Source organism: Populus alba, chromosome 2 (genome assembly GCF_005239225.2).
Source record: "Populus alba chromosome 2, ASM523922v2, whole genome shotgun sequence".
In the NCBI taxonomy this organism is placed as follows: domain Eukaryota; kingdom Viridiplantae; phylum Streptophyta; class Magnoliopsida; order Malpighiales; family Salicaceae; genus Populus; species Populus alba.
Window position 1 is genome coordinate 10,331,048 of NC_133285.1, and position 21,881 is coordinate 10,352,928.

Genomic DNA, 21,881 nt, shown 5'->3' on the forward strand with positions numbered 1-21,881 from the left:
TTCAGCATTACAAAACCGAACGGGACCAAATAGGAAGTGTTTCTAGATATTCTAATTGGTTTTATTATTTTTTTTTTTTAGTTTTGTTTTTTTAGTTAATGTTTTTTTATTTAATCAATTTATTAGTTTTTTTGCTCGCTTTTAAAAATAAAAAAAAATTGTGATGACTCGATTAAAAAATGCTTTTAAGGACACGAAATAAATGGGGAAGCATTTTTCCAATTCGTAATGCTTTGTGTATCGATATCAATGTTTTTGCCACTTCTTTCATTTTTGTTTTTTTAATTGTAATTGTAACATTAATCGTAATAATCTAATATCTCATTATGAGAATTACAAATGATGTTTTTCTTTTTATATTGACTTTCAAATGTCCGTACGTATAGAAATGGATTATAAAGTTGCTATGGCACTTGCTTTTTCGTACCCTCTTTTTTTACTATGTTGGCTTTAGGATTTATTAGAATTGATGTAATGAATCAGATCAAATTTATTTTATATAAAAAATAATATTCAAATAATAATAGTACTTTTTAAAAAACAAGAAAAATATAGATTGGATTAGTGACTTAACAAAATTAGATAATTTAATAACATAATTATAAAAAAAAAATATCGCTAGTAAATAAAGTTCATTTGACTAGTATTGATGACAATCACTTGTATACTAAATATAAAGTAAAGTTGTTGATTGGAGTTGCTTATGACATAAATAATGGAGTTTATCGATTATGTTTTTTTTATTATCAAAGAAGAGATTAACAATAATTAGAGATGCTTTTAGATTTGCTTTGTCATTATATAATTAGCAATCACTCCTAGTTATGTATTATATCAAATAGATATGCGATGATTGAGAATTCAATGACACAAATATTTCTCTAGCATGTTAGGTATCATTGGTTTGTTAATAACACTTTATCAGTAACTTTAGCATTAGATTAAAAAAAAATATTACCTTGAAAAATATATTGCATATGATGCGTATAAATCCTTCAAAACAAGGATTTGAATGAGATGGGTGACACGATCAAAAAATGGTTAGAAGTTGAACCTGAAGAGAAAGTGACACTCTCATATGATTTTAATGGTTTATGGAAATATGATGATTATTTTGCTAAAGTTTTTTAATAATATATTGAAAAGTGTTTGTGGCTTACCTTTAATGGCTATAATGCAAATGATCTTTTTTTTTTATTGTAATAAATATTTTGTTTAACGAATAGAAGTTGTTGAAGAATTTATAAGACTTGATGTATTGTAGCCTCCAGCTATCTTAACTAAATTACTTGTATGTGGTAATAACTAGAGCATATATGGATGGTGTTTTAATCTTACAAAGGTGTTATTTCAGCTATCTTAATAATATCTTGAACACGTGCAATTTAATGATCATTTCTTCTCCAATGAGTCATATAAACATAAATATATTCTTTACTTTTAACCTTTACACGACACACCATTACAGCCTAAATATATTGATCTAAATATATATGGATGTCCAACTAGATGGAGAATGAAAAATGATTGAAGGAGATCCACTCGCTTGAATAACGAGATGAATGATAGAGAGGCAAACTCATATAAAACTATGGAATTTATTGTTAAAGATCTCATAAGAAGAAAACATGTTAAAATAGACAATATATGCTAATAACTGCATTTGTTTTAAATTATTAACATAACTTATTGTTGTATGGTCACCTAATTTAAAATTTAATTGTATTACAATACTAACAACTCTTTTTAACAGGATCTCAAGCCAAACATTGTTCGAACTAGAGGAGGTTCATCTACTTTTAGTAGTGTCAACTAACATGACCACTTAATTATGCAAATAGGTCTAGATGACATGTCAGTTTTGTACGTGTAAGACCAATATTGCTATAAAGATATTTGGAATGGAAAGGTCAGTTGACTTGACATTTTTTTTTTAAAAAAAAAAAAAACCTAAAATTTAACTAACAATATTGTTTAAATAATTATGTATAAATTGCTTGATTTTAGGGGCGGTGATCTTATGACACCTTGTCATCATGCCATTATAGATTTGCATGAGCGTGTTTGCCTATATGTTATCAATACTATTTTTATAAGATAAGTTAACTACGTGGCTACATCTTAACCCCAGATTAATTACAGTGCTGGTTGAGCAATGAAATGTGAGACCCAGACGTTCCACTTGTATAATGGTGAGATGGTACACATTGCAGGGCATTGTCATGTTAATTGGACTTTTGATAAATAGAGCACCAATAACAGGATGAGAAAGGTTGGTTGATAGAGATGATTTATGTGGTTATCTACTAGGATGCGTGTCTTTGGCTAGAGTTTATAGAGGTGAAAACACCAAAATGATGTGGCTGGATACTAATTTTAAGACCCCCCTAGTTGATGTGATAAAGGATTGGTTTTGTATACTTGAGCATACATAATGCATATGTTTTGGGAGCTTATTTTCACGAGTACTACAAGTAATCTAATGCCAATGTTTATCCTAACACTATTAAAGGACTTTAGGGTCATTCTTAACTACAGCTAGAGGACCATGATTGTGTGTGTGTGTGTGTGTGTGTGTACTAGGAGCTATGTAAAGCATGTCTGAAGGAGATGGGATAAATACTCGAGTTTCTAATATTTCTTAAGATATAATTTTTCAGCGAAGGGTTTACTTTGTTTGAATTCATTCCATTTTAAATACTAACTTAGAATTGTAAATATAAATTAATATAGCTTTTATTGTGGGAGCATATTCATATTAATCGTGCATAGAATTGGAGGAATAATATATTTGATGCGATAACCAGAAGCAACTCTCTATAATATATAAGTAATATTGAATTTTAATAAAATTTGAATAACATGTTATTTGTATAAACTAAATGCAAAAAGTATACTAACTTTATGGCTTGTCATGTTAAATAGTATAGGACTAGATATTTCACTTTAAATCTCACTTATATCCATAAGTTTTACCGGGATTAGTTAGGTGTATAGCAACTTCACCAGGTATGAGTTACAAATTTATTTATTTTTTATTTGGAAGTTAATTTGTATAGCTGGAATCGCAGGATTAGTTGGGTTGCATTTGATGAAAAAACCTAATAAAAAAATTTAATTAAAAAGTCTAAAAAAACAAAACTCAATAATAAATTGTTAAACATCAATTAATATATAGGCCCATTTAAAAATTTTTAAAAACAAGTTCATTTAATTCTTGTTTTAATAAAAAACCGACCTTGACTAAACCCAACCAGATCGGTTTGAAGTGGTTTTCGGTTCGGTCCGAATCATTTTCTTAAGAAAAACAAAGCCCAAACCCACAGTAAACACCCCTACAACTTCCTGCGATTCCAGCTCCTGACACGTCATTAAACAAAAAAAAAAAACAACATTATTTCTAGCTACGTATGAAGGGTATCTTATTTCTCTTAGCTTATAGCGTGTTTGAGAGTGTAGTTGCAGTTGTTTTTCAAAATGTTTTTCACTTGGACATGTATCAAAATAATAATTTTTTTATTTTTTAAAAAAATTATTTTTGATATCAGCACATGACAATGATCTTAAAATACCAAAAAATATTAATTCAAAGTAAATAAAAAAAATTAATTTTTTAAAAAATATTTTTAAAATACAAATATATACATATGTTTAGACTTAACCTTAACCGATGGATTCATTCATCTTCAGATAAAGAATAAAGGTCCAAGCAGGAAGGATTGCGAAGGTGACGTGGTGGAAAGATTGCGAAGGGCAAAAGGGTTTTGAATTTTTGATGGATGGAAATAGGGAAAAAGTCAGAGGGTGAGGAAAGCAGAGCCCATGTTTCAAGTCTCTGAAAATTGTCATATGGCTCAGATTGAGAGATGCGGACTGTACAGCAGCTATGGCCGCACATATCCCCATGTGCAGAAGCATCGCCAACGTCCGGTCAGAGACATGTCATCCTTTCTCTAGACCAGTCCTTGTCATTTTGGTTTTTCGAGTCTCTTCTTCTGACAGCTTTTTGCTCCCCTCTTCCTTCTCCGGGGCCAGCCTCAATCTCTCCTCTTATAATTTCTTTGTTTTTTTTTATATCATGAATACATTTCTCTACGTGATTTATGGTTGAGTATATGCTTTCAAGAACAAGAACTAACAGCAGATTGATTTATCCCGATTTGTGTTCTATATTGGAATCGGAGACTGCTTTATTTGGAAACGCGAGCCAGCAAATTCAAAAATTAATCTCGTTTTCAGATCATCGGTGGCATTAGATTATGTGTTAATCTCGCGTTTCCATATCATCATCAGCATTATCTTATCGTTACTTCGTCGAGCACATTAGCGTATGGTATTTAGCAGAGACAGCTCTGTTTGTTTATTATCTACTGGAAAGGTTTCTCGTTGCTGGATGAGAAGTAGGAAGTCTCAGAATGGTGGATTACCAAAGTCATCGCCGTCAGCTGTGAAAACTCCAATCACGAAAAGTTTAAGGGAAAAAGACGAAAAGAAATAAAAAGAGGAGTCAATAGAAATCACTTTATTTTCCCCTTTTCATTTGTTTTATCTCTTGATTCTTCTACGGCATCTACCATGGCTTTCCCATGCCTAGTAACATGGTAACACACGCACACACTTCTTAAAATTCTAAAATTAATAATACATAGTTTTCAAACTCGTCCTCCCCTGAAATGTCAATACATAATCTGACTTATTCAGAGTTGTAACCAAATATGATTAAAAAAAAAACCAGTTATAACTTTGCTGATCCAATAATTCGGTTAACTCTGCAAAACCTAGTTGTAACTTATTTATTTTTAATTTTTATTAAAATAATATTATTTTTTAAAAAAATTAACTCATCAATTCAATCAAAACCTAATTATCAGATAAAAACTTGAAATCCAAACCTTGTAATAATTCAGATTTCTGTCATTGGAACTAGTGAAACATGGTAATATCTTGCATATGTTCCTTGTGGTTGATGCATGCTGGTTCTCGTCAAATCCCTGATGTACTCGTTGCCCCCAGTACTCATTCAAATTCAGGGAGTCTTTCTGCAGTGCATTATTGGTTGAAAACTAAAGGCAACATGTCCTTCAGACGGACCTGATGTTTTGACGCTCAGTACGAGCTTTCACATGAATATTGAAATATAATTTTTTTTTTTGGTTTTAAAAACAATTTTAAAAAAATTATTTATTTTATTTTAAATGAATTTATTTTTACTTCTTTCATGTGAAAAATATTTTTTAAAAATAAAAATAATATTATTTATTGTATTTCTGAATGAAAAATACTTTAAAAAACAACAGTTACTACTTTCTCAAACATCCTCAGAATAATATCTAATATTTTTTAAAAAAATTATTTGATAATATATCATATTCTTAATAATTAAATAATTTTGAATTTAAATATTACCATTCTCATTAAATTAAAAATTAAGTATTCATTTCAAAACACAACTAATGTCCAATAACATGAGAAATTTTATATTAATAGTTAGTTTATAAGTCAAACTAAAAAGATGAAAAAGAAATTTACATTTGTCTAGCAAGAATATTTCGCCTAACATAAATAATAACTTCTTTAATCCTTTATCTTTCTTTTCTCTCTCTCTTTTTTTTGTTTTTTTTTTTTCTATAGAGCAATTAACAATAATTAAACTTGAAGTTTTTTTTAAAAAGACCATCACACCTATGAACATAAGTATGTTCCTCTGGTGTATACTCAACCCAATAATATTTTATTTATTCTATTAATAAAACATATTATGTGCAATAATAATAAATACACATATATTTATATATCACCCTTTATAAGAAATAGAGCAATAATTTTCCCTCTTTTTTTTCCTGCTCCTCGTATCAATCTCTTTCCTTTAGAGTAATTAGCAATAATTACTCTTAAAGTATTATAAAATTTTTATGATATATGAATATAAGTAAGTTCCTCAGTTTAATTACATCAAGGGATCTCGTGGTATTAATTTTTGGGATAAGATACCTTTATGGTTTCAATTTGGACAATTGGGTCCCTATAATTCCATCCATTAAGCATCACAGGTCCCTCTTCATGTAAGCGTGCATATTTTTTTATTTAGTTCCTTTTTTTTTCTTTTTTCTGATTTTCATTTTTTTTAAAATTATTTTCAGTGAAAATGATTTGATTTGGTATGAAAATGACATGGTACGACATTAGCCATCAAACACTTAATTTCAAATTTTAATGCATATGAAAATTGCATGATTTTTGTAAAGTTATATTTTGATGTCTTCGTTATAAGAATAAATAACAATAACTTTCTAAGTAACAAAATATTTATTTTAAACAATATTACAGCTTTTTATTTATAACAAAAAAAGATAAACTAGATGGCAAATTCACTATGGCCATAGACAAATTTTATTATCCACCGCTATAATATAATTATTGTTTTGCATTTTTTTAAAAAACCAATGGCCTCAGAATTAGGGTTATGTTTATCTTTTTCATGTGACTCATTGATTATTATCATATTAATTAGAGTAAATTATCTTTTTCATTCTTTTAATTATAGTGAAATTACTAATTTGCACATAAAAGCAAAATTCTTGAAACTGGCATCTAGAGGCTTTTACTTCATTTTAAAAAAAAAAATAGTACAATGAATTAATTATACTTAAAATAAAAAATTTTAAAGCTTGTATTAAAGGGTTTTTTTTTTTTTTTTTAATCTTTTCACCCTAGTGTTTTTTATTATTATCAAGGTGGTTGAGGGTAATTTAATCTTAAAAAATATAAAATATTATTAAAACAGAAAAGTAGCTGACATGTGCAACACACGAGCCAGCATACGGGAGATGTCCACAGTCTGACGCATTCATTTAGTTATTGATACTTTAAACTTCATCTTTCAATCCCAAATTATGGTGGAGATCGAGTGATGGTGTTTGTGGGATGGGTTGTTGCTTAGAAATCTTCACTCTCTCTTTCTCTCTCTCCCCTCCCTTCCCCTTGAATACCATGCTTGTCATTAAAAATTTCATTGTTGGCCTCTTAATTATTGATATTTCAACTTTGAACCTTATTTTTTTTATTTTTAATATTTATTCTTAACCTTTTCATAAAAAATATATATATATTTAATTTTATTCTTCAATTTCAATTGATGATATATTATTTTTTTTTCAATTTGGTTCTTATTTTTTTTTAATTTTTTTTCTTGACCCTTTTGTATAATTTTTATTTAAATTTCATTATTCAATCCAAATTTATGATATATTATGTTTTTCAATTTGATCCTCATTCTTTTGATTTTTTTTATCCTTTTGTTAAAGTATTTTATTTTCAATTTTATCCTTTAATTTATTTTTGGGTTTAATTTTGATCATCATTCTTTTAATTAATATTTTTTATTATTTTGGATCCTTTGATACAATTGATTTTTTTTTTGTCTGAATTCAGTATTTAACATTTGATTAGTGGGGATTGGGCTTCATAGTTTTTCTTTGCATGGTACTTCTAGTCTAATGATTTAGATCACAAATTTGAGAAGTTAACCCCAATTAACATCCTCTCTTTTTATTTTATTTTTTTATTTCATTATTCTGACATTAGTTTTTTTTTTTTTAAATATAGACTTTGTAGTTTTCTTTGATTTATTTTCTACTAGATTATTTTAATCTCATGATATGGATCGCGAGTTTGAAAATTTAACCCAAGTTGGCTCGCCTTTTATTACCAAGGTTACATGTTTGTCATGCTAACTTAAGTTGACTCTGACTAATTTTTTAGATCTTTTTTCACTCAATTTTGTCCTTCCATATATAATTGTATGGAAATTAAACTATAATGTTTTTCCTTTTTTGGAAAAAAAGGTTATTTTTTTCAAGTTATAATGACCTCTTTTTTAAAAGAAATTTGGTTTGTCTACTATCATTACTGATTTTTTTATCATCTGTTAAAATAAAATCAACTTGTTTCACTCAGTTGGGTCTATAACCTGAGTTGTAAAATTTTCAACTTACTTTAAAAAGCACTAACAGCACATAAACATTATTTTTAATGAAAAAAATAAAATAAAGACTCACGGGGTAGCGCAAGCCCATGCATATAGTCTCCCACACTACATGGACATAAAACTATATATATAAAGAATTCATTAATAGTAGCTTCTACCTGTTGAATATGACTTGTGTATTCTAATCCCAACGACAATGATATTATTTTTTTTTTTCCAATATGGATCCTTCGTGATAATCTGGCACAATACCTATTAATAGTGTGTGTTGTATTTTCTTTGTCTTACAAATAGAACGTTCATAACTCTTATTCATGAATTTCCTTTTCTAACATGCATAGGAGTAGACATGCATAATCAAACTGTGTAAAATAGTATGTTTTCATGTAAATGTCCTTTCTTTAATTTTTTTTTTTTGGGTTTGGTCTAAATTATTGTTTTCTCTGTAAGGTCTTATCATAATCAAGCTTTCTTCCTAATTATTGTTCATGACATCTTGGGCAGAGGAAAATAATATCTTTAAAATTCAACAATATTGTATAAGGATGTTTTCATACTAAAATATCTTGGAATTTATTATATATGTTATATAATTAATCAAGCTATATATAAACTAGTTTAGACATCAATGTTAATAAAAAAAAATTATTAAATCTCAGCTGGCTACGTGAATACATGAAACATGCCACAAAGTATCATCCAATCAATTGTTTGAAACTATTTTTAGGTTTTAGACTTGATTTTATATTAATTTTCGGGGTGATAAGGAATTTGGATCCCCAAATAAAAGACCTCCCATCTTCTTTTCCAGTGATAATTCACTCTCCTTTATTTTTTCCTTTTTTTTTTTTTTGTGGTACAATGTGATAATTCACCTTGAAATGATCTCCCATGTCCTTCACTACCAGACCTTTTTCTTTTCTTTGACCCCAATTCTGTGAAAGAGATCCTTGTCCTGGATTATCAATGCATTGTTCATTGGGATTGTAAATCAATAAGCATAACTTTTTCACCGTCGAGTACTCCTTTTTCTTTATTTTCTTTTTATGTTTTTAATTGTGAGCTTGGTTAATGGTCAACAAGGATGGCAATGAAAAGGATTTTCAGTGTAGTTTGTTTGTTTTTTATTTAAAAAAAATAATATTTTTTTAATTATTTCAAATAGTTTTTTTTAATTTTCCAATCATTTTAAAATGCTAATGTAAAAAAATATTATTTTAAAATAAAACACATTTTAAAAAAAATTACACTTACCACACCGTTATATTTTCAACATTCCTCGCTTTGTATTGATTGAGTTCAGAGGCAAGGAAAGATTTTTATTTTATCCATGGAATTAGGAGTGAACTTGAGGATACTCAACATATATAACTTATTAAAATACACGTTATAAAAATAAATATCACATTATTTAATAAAAGAAAATAGGAATTCTCTATTCATTTTATTGTTTATGCACATTTAGTTGCATTGTGTACTGCTATAGTACGCCTGATTCGTCCATTCTTTTTTTTTTTTCATGGTTATTTATTTATTTTGAAACCAAACCTTTTCTTTTAAATTTGATCCTATGTGTTATGTTTGCATTATTTAAATTCGGGTAATTCCTTTCAGTTCATCCGATTCATTGTATTTTCTATGTGGAAAAATGCTCTAACTTTGAATTGATATATACTTGATTTTTGTATAATAGAATTTAATAAATAATTTAAACAATATAGACCAGATTTAATATAGAAGCAAAAAGCCAGCCTTTTTTCTTTTTTTCTGTTCATGGTGCGCATAAAATTTATTTTCGTCCTTGATTTTTTACAATTTTTCATTTTTAATCCTTGAATTTTTTACAATTTCTTCTATTTAAAAAAAAAAAAATAATAAAAAGCCAGAAAAAAATATTTTCATAGCTCAACATAAGAGATAAGAGATATGGCTTGTATGGGCCTGCAAGGCCAAGCCGTGTACCCTTGGCTTTATATGATTTTTTTTTTTTTTAGATTTGCAATGAAATGCATTATAAATTAAATATTTAACATGATATTTAGATTATTACTAAGTTTGATCATATTTCTTAAGTAATATTGTACCTTTTATGAGATATTTAAGAATTTAGTTTTTGATTATTAAAAAATTTATTCATGAATATTCAATGATTTTTAATATAATTTTTTAATCTAAGAAACTCGCTGGCAGCACTGTAATCAAATCTAATCTAAGAAACTGGCTGGCAGCACTGAATATTCAATGAGATATTTAAGAATTTATTTTTTGATTATTAAAAAATCTAATCTTGGGCTTGGCTGCTGGCATAGTACTGATGGAGAATACCAAAAATATTTTGCAGAACCTCATCCGCATCATTCATTTGTCACCGTGAATCTGATTGATGCGAAATGTGATGGTTTGATGAATGTACAGAATTTGTTTGATGAAATGCCTCGAAGAAATTTGCGTTAATGGAATGTTTTGGCATTGTTGTAATTAAGAAGACAATTTTATTATTTTGAGATTCCATAGGCTTTCCAATTAATATAATGGTGTAAATATTCAGATATAATCAATTTTATAAGATTTTTTTTTTTTTTTTTTGTAATTATCACTAAAAAATACTACGAGGACAGTTCATTGTGTTTTCTAAAAGGAATCACCATGAATTTCAATAGTGATTCCTTTATTTTTCTGGTATTTAGGATTTTTATTTTATTTTTATCCCTCATTTCCTTTTTCTTTTTGTTTGGTCCGTTAACATGTTTTGATTTGGAATTATTCGTAGTGATTTATTTTTATGCTACATATGACAGAGATTTGTTTCGTTACTCAGTTGATACTTGGTTTTGATGAAATAAAATTTAATTTCATTAATTTTTTTTTTTAAAATAGAGCTTCAGGTTCCAAATTTAAAGCTTGAAAAAGGGTTTAATTTTTTTTTTTTTAATACAAAACGAAGGGTTGATTTGTATTGTCAGCGGAAGACTTCATGTCTTTTTTTTTTCTTCTTTTAAGTCAGTCAACTTTTTTTTAACGAATAAACACCGACATCTTTCTCAATTCCTCTAAATTCACGCTGGTTTATTAAAAAAATAAAAGGTGTTTAATTATTTTATTTTTATATTAAATTTTATTTTTGTTTTTTTTATTGTTATTTTTAATTTTGAGATCTTTTTTATTTTATTTTTAATATTCATCTTTTGATATGGAGTTAATTAAAAATTAAACTTTATAATTTTTTTTATAAAAAAATCTTGATTTCATAACTCGAGTTTGAAAAATTAATTCAAGTTGATACTGGTCTTTTTTTTAGATTTTTTTCTTAAATGATTTTATATTTTAATTTTATCCTTTAATATTAGATTTTTGAGAATTGAATTATGTGATTTTTTTTTTAATTTTATGTTCTATAAAGTCATCATAGTCTCATGAACTAGATTATAAATTTAACAAGTTAATCTAAATTAACTTAAAAATATTTTTGTAGATCTTCCTTGAAAATTAAATATTTTTTGATTTGATTTTTTTAATATTTAGTTTATTTAAAAATTAAAATTTATTTTATTTCCTTTTCTTAAATAAAAAAAAACCACTACCAACACCTGAACATTATTTTTATCATTATTTTTTTTTCCCTGTTGCGGAACATCGCTAGCCACCTATCTACTTTAATTTAGAGAACCTCAATGCATTGAAGAAAGTCGGCAGTAATTTGTTATCTGATGGGTTATTTTTACATAAAAAATTATATTTGGATAACAACATTTTCCACCTCTGCATGTTTTAAGCCATCGAGTACACCGTTATTGACCGAATGGAGAGGATATTTTTGGCCCTGTTTATGGGAAGGAAAAAAAAAAAAAAAAAAGCAAAAAAACAAAACAGAGAAGATAACATAATATAGTTGTAAGAACAACAGAGCTCCAGCCTGGAGTAACCTATCCAATCATAAACACCATAGATTGGCTATCCAACAGCCACGTCAGCATTCTATCTCCATGGAAGGAATGTGTGGTGCTCTTGCTTAGACTTGGAAGAAGATCCATCTACACAGTCTAATCAAGAATTTATCAAACAGTGACTTTCCCTGGTGACCTTTAGAATCCTCTCACAGGACAAACAGTGCAGTGACCTGTAGGGATACACTACAGTCATGGCTTCAACTTCCTCGACTCCCCTGTCAATCTCCTCCTCATCAGGCCTTATTGATGCCAAGGCTTCTCGCCAATCAGCAGTTGCATCGCCACAGTGTGTGAGCCTCCCAACGCTCCCCCCTCCTCCTGTCCAGCCTCAAAACCGCCCCTGGAAAGCCGCTACTTATTGTGAGTCTCAAACAATACACATACATGTAGACACTTCGCATTGCATATCAGACACACAGATGTTCTGTTTTATTCACAGTGATTTTCGATTTTTAATTTCAGGTCGAAAGATCGCTCGCAATGTTATGACTATGGCTACAGGAGAGGCCCCAGTAGAAGTCGCTTCAGCTGAGCTTCCAGAGATTGTCAAGACAGTTCAAGAAGCTGTAAGAAATCTTCCTCTCATGAAACGTGCTTTAATTAAGTTTGGTAAATTTTTTATTTGAATCTGTTATCGGTGGACAGTGGGATAAAGTTGAAGACAAATATGCAGTGAGTTCACTTGTAGTTGCTGGTGGAGTTGCACTTTGGGGCTCGGCTGGGTTGATCTCGGTGAGCTGCTTCGCCAATTGCACTTTTTTCCCAATGTTATTTCTTTAAGTCCCCTTACCTGCCTTTGGCATTGATCTTTCCCTTTAAATTAAATTGAAGAGGTTAAAGTGTTCATGTACCAGGCAATTGAGAGGCTTCCTTTGATTCCTGGAGCTCTTGAGCTTGTTGGAATTGGCTACACTGGAGTAAGTAGTATTTTCTCAATTTTTCTATTTTGATTTATATAAGAAGACAAATTATATTATGTAGATTTCATTTTCCTTCCTGCATCTGAGGGCTTTGATATCATCAACATCCAACAAATGCCTCCAACGTTGATGGAATAATGTAGGATATAGGAGCCTGTGTGAATATCAGCACATCATCTTAACAATCCTCAACTTAATTGCTCCTTTTTTTCGTCTATGATGTCTGAAAACTTAAAATTTGTTGTTTATACAGTGTGTGGCCTAACAATATAATATTTTTCTAATGTGTCATACATCACCTGTTTTTCTTTCCAGTGGTTTGCATACAAGAATCTGGTTTTCAAACCTGACAGGTAAGTGTATGCTTGCTACACAACCACCTAGAAATTGGTGCAAAAATGCATCATGTTTGTCTCACTAATTTTATGTTAATACACATGGGAAAATTGCAGGGAAGCTTTGATTGCAAAAATAAAAGACACATACAAGGAAGTAATTGGTAGCAGCTAAAGGAAGCCAGTTGAAACACTGCTACAATGAGATGAACTTTCGGTTTTCTCAAAAAGAAAAAAGGAATCATGCTGCTTTGTGCATGAACATGTTGCCTTGCTTCATTTTGTTTACATAAGCTTCTAACCAGAGTAAATCCATGTAATGAACCTTTATCTTGAAGATACATGTAATTAAATATTTTGCTTCCTCACCCTTGGAATTAGTTATGCCCATAATCACCTTCTAGGAGGAAGGTCTAGAGCAGCTATGTTTATCTAAGTACCTTGCGGCCATGTTTTGCTCTCTCCCTTTGTGTGCTAGCAAAGCAATTCAGCTTGTTTCTTTGGGTTTGCAATGTATGAAGACTCCACATCAAAATTTTGTATTACCTAAATTAGAGAAGAATCTGACCAAAAGCATCTGGGAAACATTTACTGAACACACACATATAAGGATTTGATTAACATCGACCTCGGCTAAATATATATGGTTCAGTTCACCATTCACAACAAAAACTATGCTTGGCTTGGCGATAAACAAGTTCACAAAACCATGGTTTTCATAAATCTGAGGCTCTAAATGTAGGCAAAGAAAAGAGTTACCCAAATTTTGTTTTACAAGAATCTGTTGCCAGAATTTGCTTATAAAGAAAAAACGCTCATCTTGTGGTTAATCTCAAAGCCTAAACAAAAATTAGATATGCGCCCTACATAAAAGCAATGACAAAAGCTAGTTAAAACTCCATGGACCCATGGTGATATCACTGGGTGAATTGCCCCGCGAGATGCCGCGGGGTGCAAAGTGAACAGTATAAGAAGTAAGTTGTCACGAAGATGATCAGACAGAGAATGGAATGAAATGAAAAAAACATTGAAAGCGTCGAGGCTGAGCAACCAAATGTAGAAGGCTATAACTGCGCTGTCTTAACAATCCAAGAAAGCTAGAGCATTAAACATTTTTAGTGTAAATTATGTCTGCAAAGCTAGTGCAGCACTGTTTGAAGTAGTGTAACAAGATAAGCCACCAGGGATAGAAGTGGGATGGCTGGTTCGGGATATCACGTGATCGTGAGATTCGTATTGATATATTTTCTCATTAATCTTAAAAATTTTAAAGCTTTACTATTCTTTTTAGTCAAAATATCATAAACTAAAGGTGCACCAGATACAAACTCTACAATATCCATATCTATTGTTTCTTGATAATAAATTTTAAAAATTGTAATCCTCTTTTCTACTTCTTTCAATATTTTTTTTGTCTAGAAATCCCTACTCCTAATTCATATATCTCTTTGAACTCCATTCATTAACTTGAATTTCTTTCTTAACTCTAATTCTAATCCTTGATGGGTAATCATAATAAATTCATTTCAAGAATTATAGCCTAACATTTTCCCTTGCTTCCATGAACTGATGCAAACTCTATGGATATAAAGATCCATCAACCTGCAAAAAAATTGTTATCCTTCCAAGAAAGATAAGCTTCAGCTTGATCCAACAAGAACTTTATCCTAAAAAATCAAGACTATACAGAAGACCACCCCCACCTTCCACCTTTATTAAGATGCGAATGAGAGGTATAGAAAACGCCATGAAGATTGATCAATCCTTTAATAAGTTTGAGTAATTCAATCAAGAATTAAAGTACAGGAATAACTTATAGAGCACACACAATATGCAGCAACTTTGTTATTATTGTCAAAACTGAATAAAATCTTTACATAAAAATATTTGAATATAAACCCTAAAACTAATGGGTTAGACATGCATCCAATTTAAATAAAGCCCAAACTAATTAAAATTAGGTTTAAAATAATAAAAATAAATAAAATAATGGTCTAAGATTATTTTTCACCATTTTCCATATATGATAGTGAAAAACACCTAAGAGAAATAATTGTTGAAGAATCCTTGCTGAACAAATGCCTAATGCCTTACAAAATATGAATTAATTTATGACCAATTAATTCTTATTGTTTGATGTGGAATACTTGTAATAAGTCAACCAAAGGTTGCCATATGATTTTCTAATAGCATTAAAGACTCCTGAATGGAATTCATAGCTTTTAAGGAAACAATATCTTTTCTATTTTTGCACAATTTAGACCTAACTTCAAACACGTTGTTCTCTTTTATATAAGTAAATTAACAAGTCTACCATATATGGATAGAAATGTACAAATGTTTATTTTCTAACCAAATTGGAATCACATCCAAAATCCTTTTGTAGCTCCAAATATAAACCAAAAGATAGACAAAGGCTTAGATTGGGAGATTTGAACATTTTTAACTCAAGTCTCTTAACTTAGCTCATCAAATTCTTCTTGGATACAATTTCTTTTAGGCCTTAAAAGAAACCCAATAGACACTTCTAATGATCCTTTGATGTTGCAGCCAGGATCGTATCATGAACCTATTTAGATATCGTTTAACAATTTGCTCAAAATATTGCTTCAATTTCACCAAATCAGCCAAAACAAATTCTGATTCTGTTCTAAAGAAGCGAGCTTGGATTATTGTCTACATATCATTCCAACCTTGGACTGAATTTGGCAGCAATTTTATGTACCAGGTAAAAGAATTTTCGATTAAAGAATTTGGAAATGATATTAATTTTAAAAAGTCAGAATCAAATGCTTTCTTACATTGGCAAAAATTCTTGTTATATGTTTTATAGCAAACACAATCCTTTAGCCATTAAACAAAGTAAAATCTAGAAGCTTGAAATTATTAGGATAAATATATATCCTATCAATGTAATCTGGTTTTCTAAATGTTATCCTATGTATTTGTTAAATTCTAGGTCTATAAGCTTATTCCACTATCTCTAGAATATACTCCGGATCAACTTTATTTTGAAATCCATTCATTTCTTAGTTATTTGGAATCATTATCTCATCTATATCTTTTAGTGATGAACTCTAATAGTTAATAAATTTATTTTTTGAACTGCTCTCAACTTCCTTTATCATTAAAGGCTTGCATTGGTTAATTCTTGGTTCAAATAGAGGATTATTCCTAACATTGAACTATTTTGGCCAACTGGGTTCTTTCCAATTTTGTTTGTGATCATGCCTCTAATGATTTGATTCTTTTTCCATTTTCTTATTTAAATGATTTTTAACATTAACTACCACTTATTTGGAAATCTTATTCATTGTCTCCAATATAGTATAATTAAAATAAAAAAATCACTTCATCATTTCCTTTTCTTGTTTTGGTGTTTAATTTTCCATTTACATCTTCAATATCCTTAATCATTCTTTTATAAAATTCTTTATTCATGTTTTGTAATTTTCCTACTCTATGCTCTAAGCTTATTTCGCCGTTCTACCTTTTTTTTAACATTTGACTCTAGATAGCATGAGTTAATCTCTCATTCATTGCTACAATTATATTTGAATGATATTCAATCATTTTTATATTGATTCTATATTTCATTTTAGTTTATTTAGAAAGACATTTATACCTCTTTTCATGTATCTTATGTGCATCCTCCACTCTCCGTTCAAAGAGTAAATATCTCTCTTAACTTGCTTCCCTTTTCATTTTATATTTCTTCCCCTTAAAGGATTGATTCTTTATTTCTTTCTTTAATAGGGAAATCGGCTAATTCTTTTATTTCTTCTAGATTTTCTGGTAATATTGATAGTTTTAGTGCGCTAGTTTCAAAGAATAAATATGACACTCCTAGTGTGGTTGCCAATTATTTTATAGGTTTTTTTGTGTCTATTTCAATTAAGAGAACTTTAATTTTATCTCAAGTTTGGATAGCAAGTCTAATTTTTGAAATTTATATTTTAGACCTTCACCACAATTCTAGATTTGTATTTCTAGACTCATAGTAATGCTAGAATATAATTTAATTCACAAGAAGTATTAAATGTTTTAATGTTTTGAATGTAAATAAAAACTTTAGTAATTCAAGATTAAAGAATTTATATTCATTGGATAAACTTTGCTTTGATTACAACCACGAACCGGAATGCTTGACAAAAAAGCTGATATTTTTGGTGTTTTTTTTTTTAATATTGGAAATTTGAAATTACTAGATTACAAGCTTACTAAAATAACAACATGAGGAGCTTTATATTTACATATGAGTACAACCGAAGTTAATGAAGGATAACCCTAATCGTTATTGTTTGATTCAGATATTAGCTTAGATCTATGATAATATCTTCCTTTAATAGTTAGTTGGTAGTTTCATAACATCCAGCCATCAAGTTTTTGTTCCAAGATCCACCCACATTCACAATGGAACTCTATTAAATACCTTTTTCCCGTTCTGCTAGGGATCTTGCATCAAACAACTTCATTTCTCATCTGGGCTTACACGAGTTATAGCTTTTAAACATGGAAAACAACAATCCTAAAAAGGGAAGGATATCATCTACTTCAAGAACGTCGTAACCCAACAGCGATAAAGATAAGATACAAAATTGACACTTTTAAATCCAGCACTGAATGCCGAGTTAAAAAGGTGATTTTACCTTCGTTCCTTCCCTCCTGTTGAGTTAGTGAAACCATGTCAAGTTGAGACTCGTCTATGCATGGAAACAGTAGTAGTAATCTCTGCAAGATTTGGAAGAATCTGCTCCACAAACAATTAATTTCCCATCAGTTATAACAAATATATGACAGCTCTTTAGCAATTCCAAGTAGCAGTATTCATCATCCCAGTCACTATGGGAAACTGTCAGCAAGGTTTTAACTCACCTTGAGGATGATAACATCTCCCTTTTGGAACGCTTTTGAACACATCTCCCTCCACATGTTTTACACAAAAGTTCTCTTTTAGTTGCTTCGTTTTCAACATTTCACAACAGGGCCACCCTGGCTCGTGTTCAATCTAGCTTCAGGAATCTATAAGAACATGTATGAGTTGAGTTGACAGATTCTTAACAACGTTGTACTGAGGAGAACTGATTCGATTGAAGATAAAAGGCACTGGATGGATAAAAAGCGGTGGCTTCCTGGCATGCTATTAATTGTCTTTTAATGGAGCACAAGACACAGAAACCCCAACTTTAACTACTAACATAAATACAATGAGTGTTGAGTATTTCAAACCAATTAATTTATTCTCAATTCCTGTCATAAATGCTTGATAACTATAGAAATACTTAAATAATGATTTATTAAACGAGAAAAAATAGAGATGGGACTAACAGCTTGATTGTTCTATGAGACTATTTTGGTGGTTAATTTTTCCCTGTAGTGATAATAGAGAGTGGTGCAATGAAGGAAAGTGGTGAAGCTGTTGGAAGATTAATTGGAAAGAATTAGGCAAACAAATGCAACATAGATTTTTGTTTCCTTTTTCTACATTAAATCAACATCTAAAAGCAATAATACAAATAATTAGAATTAAAAATAAATATTGAAAAATATAAGAGTTTTAGAAGAAACCTGTGTTTGTAGCATGCAATAGCATTATTCTTGGAGAGAAAATGCTTCCTTTGCACATAGATAATTTTACATATAATACGTTTTTTTTCCAAGATACAACAATTCATTCGAATTTTTGGATGCAGGAACAATTTTTCAAACCTTTTAATCATTAAAAAAAAAAAAAAAAGAGTTGTCGTAACCTAATTTTTAAACAAATAATAAAAATTAAAATGGAGTTAAGACAATAAATTTTAAAGTTTAAGGATAAAATTATTAGATTTAAGAATAATTTGATCAGAAATTGAAAAATTAATAAGTTTGGAAATTTATTTAAAATTTGGATTAGTTTAATTAATGAAATTATAATAATTAATAAGTTTGTGGACTTAATTAAACTTTAATTTAATTAATTAAATAAATTCAGGGATTTAATTGAAATTTATTCAAAAAGGGCAAAATTAAAAGAATTAATTAAGGATCAAATTGAATAATGCAGGAAATAAGGATTGTTTTGTAAACAATACACCAATTTAGGGATTTAATTGAAATTTATCCAAAAAAGGGAAAATTAAAAGAAATTTTTATTTGTTTAGGGGTCCAATTGCGAAATTTCCAATGTTCAGGGGTCAAATTGAAAATGTCCATGGCTGCTTGAAAACGGCGCCGTTGCTGGTGGAATTCGTTGCTGCCGAAACGCCGCCGTTGCTGGTGGAGCAACCATGGTCGTCTTCTCCATCCCGATTCCATAGGCTGAAAATCTGCAACAGTTTCGATCCAAATCGTGGACCACGTCTCTCGCCTGTAATCTCGTTCGTGGAAGATGGTTAGGGGGCAATCAGTTGAGTCTCTATAAAAGGAAGCAAAAAACACAAATCAAGGGAGGAGGGAGCAACGAACAGGGGAGGCAAGCACACCAGGAGGAGGAACCCAACATAAACAGGGGAAGGCAGGGGCAGTAGAATAAAACAGAGAAATAAACCCAGAAAAGGAGGGACGAAGATCCAGAGCAAATAACAACGAAAAAACCGAAGCAGAGGGAGAGACCCAGAACGCAGAAGACTGAAATAGAGAGGAGAACCGGTGCTGCCATTGCTTTCATCCCTGCAGGAAAATCAAACCAAAAACATAGCCAAGAACAAAAATAGCAAAAGCAGAGAAAACAGAGCATAAATCATAGTAAAAAAAAAAAAAAAAGCAAAAGGGAAAAGCAGAAGGAAAGGTATCAAGCAGGCGAAAGTCGCCACCAGCGTTGCAGCCATCTTCGCCACTCCAGAAGCAGGTACGCCATTCCCTTCCATTTTTTTGTTCTTCGTTCAATTGGCATTTGTGTAGCAAGAACACTGTGCGAAGGTAATTTAATTACCTTCGCACAGTTCAAGGCACGCGTGAATTCACTTCACACGTGCGCTTTGAAGCAGCCCAACCGGGCTGGCTGGGCCTCGCCCAGCCATGTGGGCTGAGCTGGGCCCAGCCCAAAAATACTATGCTGGGCCGGGCCCAGCCCAGCTCAACAAAAAATAAAAAATACAGAAAAAATAATAAATAAATAAAGAATGTGTATGCGAGAATAAAAATAATGTAAATTTATTGGTTTATTTACTGACGCCAGAGTCAGGAATAAAAATACCGGTTTAAATTTATATTATTTTTATTCGTTTATTCAATTTTATTTAGCTAGAAAAAATAAGAAATATGTGCATTCAAAAAAAATAAATGTATTATTATTTATTTATTCACTGGCGCCAGATTGGGGAATAAAAAAAATACTGATTTAAATTTAATTTTTTTTTAACTACGTAATATTTATCAATGCCAGAGTTGTAAATATTCGTAGTTAAATATTCATTGGCGTCAAAGTCAGGAATATTATAAGCAAATTTTCATAACATAAACTAATAAACATTTAACAATTTAAGACAAAACTAGTAATGCAGCCTGTCTCAGGCAGGACATTTAAGAGATGATAATATCTTTCCTTTTACGTAACCAATCCCGAACCATAGAATCTCTGTTGACCAGTTAGGGTTCCTAGTGACCATAATACTAGGTGGCGACTCCTTAAACAAGACCTTTTCCTCTATAATTCGAGAATTAATTTTTAAGGACGTCGCAATGTCGGGTGCGACAAGAGTCAAATTCGTAGAAAGTTATTTATCAATATTATTACACTCGAACATGTAAAGCCAATCTTGAAATCTATATAATAGGATATTTTTCTTTCTCAAGTTTAAAATTAACATGCATGAAAGCTATCTCGATATGATTCAATTAATTTGACTAGTCTAAAAACTACCCATAAAACAAGTAAGAAGCATGTTTTGGCTTTTAAAAAAATTTCAAGATGACATTTATTTTATTTTATTTTTCTAATATTGAGACGCCGACATATTATATCAACCCAAGCTTCATGTCTTAACCCACCAAACCCTCAACTCCTCTAGGTTTAATCGCTTTGTTTTTTAAAATTATCTCTTCCTTGAAAATATTATAACAAAAATCATCTCTTGCAAAGTTAGGCACCAATTAAATACCATAATATATATTTGAGATAGCAATAACCTCATATAAAGTGAACTAAAATAAATTATAATGACCAATTCAAAATCAACCAAATATTAAAAGATAAAATTAAAAAAAAAGGAAAAAAAAAGATTCAATCAAAGAAAAAAATAAGGCCCAACCTAATTTTGAAACCTCCCAACCTGACTCATTATTTAGCCTAGATTTAAAATTAATTGATGTGGTAGTTTTTCTGACATGACCTAGTCAACTTGGTGAGTCTAAAGGCAATATGAAAAACCAATAAAAAGGCTAGTTTGGCTTTAAAACAAATTTAAGATGACATCCTTTTTTCAATATTTAGATTGTAATATTGTTGATCGACTTTGACTTTGTTGTTTAACCTGTCAAACCAACAACCTGGATTATAGACTCTTTGGGTTTAAATATTTTTTTTTAACTATTTCTTACCTAATGATATAATAACAAAAATAGATGCTCATAAAATTGAGCACTAACCAAATATTGTAATATTTGTTTGAGATTACGATAACCTTATAGAAAGTAAACAAAAACAAATTATAAAACTAATTCAAAATCAACAAGATGTTTAAAGATGAAATTGAAAAAAAAAAAAGCCAAA

The 21,881-nt window shown here is 29.9% G+C and overlaps 1 protein-coding gene and 1 long non-coding RNA gene across 2 annotated transcripts; one reads left to right on the plus strand and one right to left on the minus strand.

Annotated features, from left to right (window-relative positions):
- The first annotated feature begins 11,987 nt into the window (after positions 1 to 11,987).
- LOC118063467 (protein CURVATURE THYLAKOID 1B, chloroplastic) lies at positions 11,988 to 13,557 on the plus strand. Its single transcript, XM_035077514.2, has 6 exons — positions 11,988 to 12,294; positions 12,397 to 12,500; positions 12,580 to 12,666; positions 12,789 to 12,851; positions 13,170 to 13,207; positions 13,307 to 13,557. Exons 1-6 carry the CDS (start codon positions 12,126 to 12,128, stop codon positions 13,362 to 13,364), a joined length of 519 nt encoding a protein of 172 aa, XP_034933405.1. The 5' UTR covers positions 11,988 to 12,125; the 3' UTR covers positions 13,365 to 13,557.
- A 5,633-nt stretch (positions 13,558 to 19,190) lies between these two features.
- Positions 19,191 to 20,056, minus strand: LOC118063468 (uncharacterized). Its single transcript, XR_004689910.2, has 2 exons — positions 19,637 to 20,056; positions 19,191 to 19,538 (listed from the first exon to the last, which is right to left on the minus strand). It is a non-coding gene; the product is annotated as an uncharacterized lncRNA (long non-coding RNA).
- Between the last annotated feature and the right edge of the window lie 1,825 nt (positions 20,057 to 21,881).